Source organism: Teleopsis dalmanni, chromosome 2, assembly GCF_002237135.1.
Source record: "Teleopsis dalmanni isolate 2A chromosome 2, ASM223713v2, whole genome shotgun sequence".
Classification (NCBI taxonomy): domain Eukaryota; kingdom Metazoa; phylum Arthropoda; class Insecta; order Diptera; family Diopsidae; genus Teleopsis; species Teleopsis dalmanni.
In genome coordinates, this window is record NC_051847.1 from 197,800,437 (window position 1) to 197,806,266 (window position 5,830).

The 5,830-nt window shown below is 30.2% G+C and overlaps 1 protein-coding gene across 1 annotated transcript; it reads left to right on the plus strand.

Moving 5' to 3' along the window:
* Positions 1–615: 615 nt before the first annotated feature.
* LOC119682799 (neprilysin-4-like) lies at positions 616–2,775 on the plus strand. The gene has a single exon (XM_038096310.1). It carries the CDS (start codon positions 634–636, stop codon positions 2,737–2,739), a length of 2,106 nt encoding a protein of 701 aa, XP_037952238.1. The 5' UTR covers positions 616–633; the 3' UTR covers positions 2,740–2,775.
* The last annotated feature ends 3,055 nt before the right edge of the window (positions 2,776–5,830 follow it).

Sequence of the window (5,830 nt, forward strand, 5' to 3'; positions counted from 1 at the left end):
TATAAAACTCAACAACCATATTTAATGTATTTAGATGCATTAGCATTTGATCGCATCGGGTACTAAACGTCGAATTCTGAGCTGTGAATATTGTAAATTTAGATTTTCTCAAGTGGAAATATCATTATATGAGAAACTTAATGGTATGGTAATAAATTAATAATTATAATCATTAATTATAGTTAACTTTTGTTTAAATTATTTAATCAATTACACTACTATTACTGTATTAGACTATTTTTTATATTAGTGCAGCGCATCAATAACTAATAAAAAAACTCTCATAATATATGTCACAATGAAATTTATTGTGCTTCCTTGTAATTTATTATTCATTAAATGCAATAATCATGCTAGAATATTTTTGTTTTCAAACTAAAATTAGAATTCAGTTATAAAATGAGAGTAATTTCAGTCAACAAACGTGAGCTTGATCGAGTACTGATAAACTTCTGACCATTTTGAAAAGATTTGATTGCGTTTGTTTGGATTTTTAATTATTGCAATATATAACTTCTCCCTATTTAGCTATTTAGCTATTTTCACTACTCGCTCAGAACAGTCATGCTTTGTTATTCGTCTGTTAAACAACAAAATTTTCGAAAATTAAAAAAATAATTTTAATTAACAAAAATGAATATATATATAGTCGCAATTGTGGTACTTTTCACTTTAGTGTCACGGATTGCAACCACGCCAATTGCGCATAAATCAGATGTCATTAAGCCAGTTGATCAGATAAATTCTCCATATGTACGTGACATCATGCGCCGTTCCAAAGCGGCCGAAATGCATAACTACATGAACACAAGCATCGATCCATGCGATGACTTTTACAATTTTGCATGTGGCAATTGGTTGAAAATAAATCCAGCAAACTCTTTTGAACATGTAACGACTGGCTTTTTTGAGTCGATAACTTTAGCTTTGGACCGCAAACTAGCATTAATACTAAAATCGGGAGTGCAGTACAATGATACGGAAACAGATATCAAAGTTAAGAATTTCTATGAATCCTGCACAAACATTGGTCAACTACAGTCAGGATACAGAACAAAATTGAAGGAAATAATTGCGGAGTTCGGTGAAATGCCAGCATTGGTTGGTGATAAATGGCAGGAGGAGAACTTCAATTGGTTGGAGACAGTGGGAAAAATTAGCTCAAAATATGGTAAAGATATAATTCTAAGTATTGAGGTATTTGCAGATTTTGCTAAAAATTCAGAAAATCGTGCTTATATTGGACATCCAGATTTTCCATTAGAGAGTCGTTCAATGTACTTAGATAGTGTTACGGAAATATACCGGGAGAGCTACAAAATAAAAATAGCTGATGATTTAAAACGTTATTTGGGCATAAATGAAAAAGTGGCAAAAGAAACAGCAGCAGATATAATGGACTTTGAAATTTCTTTGGCCAGTGGTATGATAGATGAGAAATTGGGTTTAGGATTAGATGAGATGACACACTTAACCACAATTGACGAAATGCAAAAGAAATATTCACCAGACATTGATATACGTCGTTTTTTTGATATAAGGATCGGAGCTGATTTTAATGAAACTATTTATGAATTCATACCAGACTATCAAGACAATCTGAAAGATGTTATAATAAGAACACCAAAGCGTATTGTGGCTAATTATATTTTCTATAATCTGGTTAGTGAATTTCAGCTAAAAATTGCTAAAACGAGAGTTCGTCAAGAAGTTTTGTGTATAGCCAAGACTAAGTCACATTTTGCGAAGGTATTGGATAATATGATTTATAGAAAATATAATACCAAAACAACAGAAATGGATATTGAATTGGTATGGAACAAACTAAAAAACATTTATAGATCAAAATTATTATCTACAGAACTAAGTTGGATTGATCTCGATACTAGAAAGTCAGCTATTGAGAAACTTGATGCAATGAAATTGGAAATCAACTCTTATACTAAAGACGACTTCGCCAAGGAGTTTGCCAACTTGACAATTAATGGTGAGGATTATGTTGAAAATATTAAGAATATGTTAAATTGGAGTGCCTCTCAATTACTTATTAAATTACGTGAACCACCAAAACCAATGGAAGCAGGCGAATTACTTTCATATACCCCTGCAAATATTATTATTGAAAACACAATAAAAGTGCCAGTATCACTGTTACAGCCTTATTATCTATGGGCTGCCATTTATCCAAATGCTTTAAAGTTCGGTACTTTGGGCACGTTAGTTGGTCATGAGATGGTACATGGTTTTGATGACACAGGTCGAAGATATGATAAAGATGGAAACAGTAGAGATTGGTGGGATGAACTATCTACAAAAATATTCACGGCAAAAACTAAATGCTTCTCTAATCAATACAGTAAATATATATACGGTGGGCGTTTCCTACCAGAAAGTACTGCTCAGTCTGAAAATATTGCTGACAATGGCGGAATACGTTTGGCATATGAAGCTTATTTGAATTGGTATGAGGATGCAGTGCGCTCTGGGCAAAATTTAGAATTTGAAACATTACCGACATTGAATTATACAAGTAAACAATTATTTTTTATAACATATGCACAATTGTGGTGCAGTGATAGTCATCCAAAAATAAGAGATTTGCAGACATCAACAGACTCACATGTGCCTTCAATGTTTAGAGTAATTGGACCACTTTCAAATATGGTAGAATTCTCGAAAGAATTCAACTGTGAACTAGGTTCTCAGATGAATCCGTCAAATAAATGTGCAATTTATTAGAAAATTTAATAATATTTCAATTTAAATAAAATAGAAGTGTAAATATAAATATAAATATAAATAAAAGTATGTTAATATTTATTGAATTAATTTCAATTAAATTAGAAGAAGATTAATCCAGTGTTTTTAAAATGTATAGTCTTGGTGGTCAATTCACATTAACAAAACATACAAATATATGTAAAGGTTGATATATTTACCTATTTTAACACACTCAATAAGTTAAGTGATCCATGTCGTAGTCATTGTAACTCGAATATTGTATTTTCATTAATAGCTACCTTATCATCATATATATCAGAATTAATGAGACGAAATCTATAGTAGTATTGATATGCAGTTTATTTCTCAATGAAATAAATGACGCAAGTAATGTCCATTTAATTTGTATAATGATATGAATAAGAAATTGTAACACTATTATGTACATCCACAAGATACAACACTACTATTCCAGAAAAAATTTAATATTAGAGATTGCATCCACCTTGAAATGTGTTTTCAGAAAAAAAAAAAATGCAAAGAAAGGGAGTGATAGGAAAATTCAAGCTGATGGAATAAATTTGTTACTATTATTATGATTATTAAAAGAAGGGATTGTGCACTGTGACCTAAAAGATCTATTGTGCCTCTTACTCGGGTTAGAGTGTTTCTTCAAGTCCGATTACTTTAATGAAAGACATTATAGAGCGTACCTTTCCTAGGCTTGAATATTTATGGTTCATAAAATACCCTCCTATGTGTATCTTTCGCTTGTGCATCAGTGACGGGCACTCCCCAAGCACGTGGTATGCAGTTTCTCTCTCTTATCTACAGTATCTGCAGTCTGAGTTGGATTGAATTTCTAACTTCGATAGGTGATTATACAATCTACTGTTACTAAGTAGACCAAGATATCTTTAGACGAAAATTGAATAGAAAATATTCTCTTAATATAAAGATGGTGTTATATGTCAATGTGTCAACTCGTCAGTGTGTTAAAGTTCATCTTAACAAATATGCTTGCAACTAGATTGGGCATATTCCATGAATACTTTTAGAAAAGCTGATGGTATTGAATGATGGTATTGAAGAGTCAATTGAACATTTAATACGTCACTGTTCGGCTCTATGTAGACAAAGAATTCAATCCTGAGGAGAATTATACTTCACCAAATTAGCAGTGCTGAGAATAGTTGACCTAGTAACACAAGAAATGTTTATTATTACTAGCAGATAGCTTACTCAGCTGATTGAGCAGATAAAGTTAATGCTACAATAGTATCACAACAGGTTATTTGTCTATGTGAGTCCCAATACTTTCTATATTCAGGACTGCCGTAAAAAGGTAACCATTTCTTTATTATATTATATTTATTAAATTAAATAAAGGTGCACAATAACATATTATATTTTTCTAGGCGGCTGAGAGATGTCATGTTATCAAAAACTATTCCTATTCTCAACTGAGAAGCAATAACTAAATATTTTATAGGAATTAATTAAGTAAGAATTGTCATTATTACATGGCTACTGTCATTAACCATGACATTGATTAATAATGTCACTTTGAAAAATAATAATGTCATTTTGAAAAAATAAATATTCCATTAAAAAAATATATTACTTCTAACGAAACTCATTAATGTATTTAATATTATTTAGGTGAGTGCTTTTTGACATATGTAAAAATATATGATATAAGCACCCACGATGCAATATATCATAACATCATTTTTGACTATTTTTAGAAAATGTTATATTTTTTACATATTTTAATTGTTGAAATTAATTTGAACTATTTATGTGGCATTTCTTATTTAGTGAATGTTAATATTGCCATTGACATTGCCACTGTCAAACAGAAACATTGATTCTTTCATTTAGGTTTTTTCACTTTTAATATTTTTACATTCTTTAACTTAACAGTTTACATATATATATATATAGATATATATATATTAAAAATATTTCTTTTTTTAATTTTACCTTGTCACGTTTAAGTGACACTGCTGACAACGAACTCTTTGTTGGCAAATTGTTGCGTCTTGTAAAATAATCGATTATCGATAATTACACGATAAAATCCATGGAATGATAATCCAATTTAAATAAATTAAGTTAAGGTGTTTGCAGAGTGCGTAAAAAGTATTTGATATAATTTTTAAATATATATTATTAGTGTTAATATTATCAAACTATTTATACGACTTTATTTATACGATATACGGTACAACACTGTACGAAAATATATACCTTAATATTTATAATTATATTATTGACATTGGTTAACAGCAATCTATGAGGCATGAAAAGAAGAATATAGGGTGTACCGATTTATGCTTTCGAGAGGATCGCCAAGAGAATTATTTACTTTTACTTTCTTCAGTTTACCAATAATAAATAGAAGATACTTAATTAATGCGAAACTTCAAGGTAAACCTAACCTTCATATTTTAAGTCTTGGGAACTTATTCTCTCTGCTACTCTCCAGTAACTGGTGTATAAGAGAACACGAAGAGAAACCGGGCAATGCTTATAAAACTAACTGAAGAAATTGTAGAAACTTATAGGAAAAAGAAGCAATTGTCTCTTTGGCTACTCAGGTTTGATTCCAGAAGAAAGAGGTTTTTAGGGAAGTAATTATTTAATAGCTTGTTGGACTGTATATCTGTTTATCGGTAAGGACGAAAGTTATACTTAATTACCTAAATTCTACGGGTTGGACTTAGTTCATTTCTTTTAAGGCTTTATGCGAGAAAAATGTTACTAAATCGTCGATAAATCGTTACTTATTGGTAAAGAAAATCAATCAAATTCTTGAGAGATCTTTTATGCAGTTTGATTGGAGTTTTAAGCTATTTATAAATCTCAGAAATGTCTTATTGATGTACTGCATATTATATACTTTCATAAAATATATATACATTTATATTACTATACATTATTAACTTACCATGAGTTAATATGTTGATAGTTTCGTTGTGCCAATAGAATAAACTGAATAGACAACCCTTGAACGTTTGTAATGGACGGTAACCCTTGAGTACGTATGGATTAAATTGTAAATATTGTGGCATATCATTCCAGTGCAATAATTCCTCATCAATAG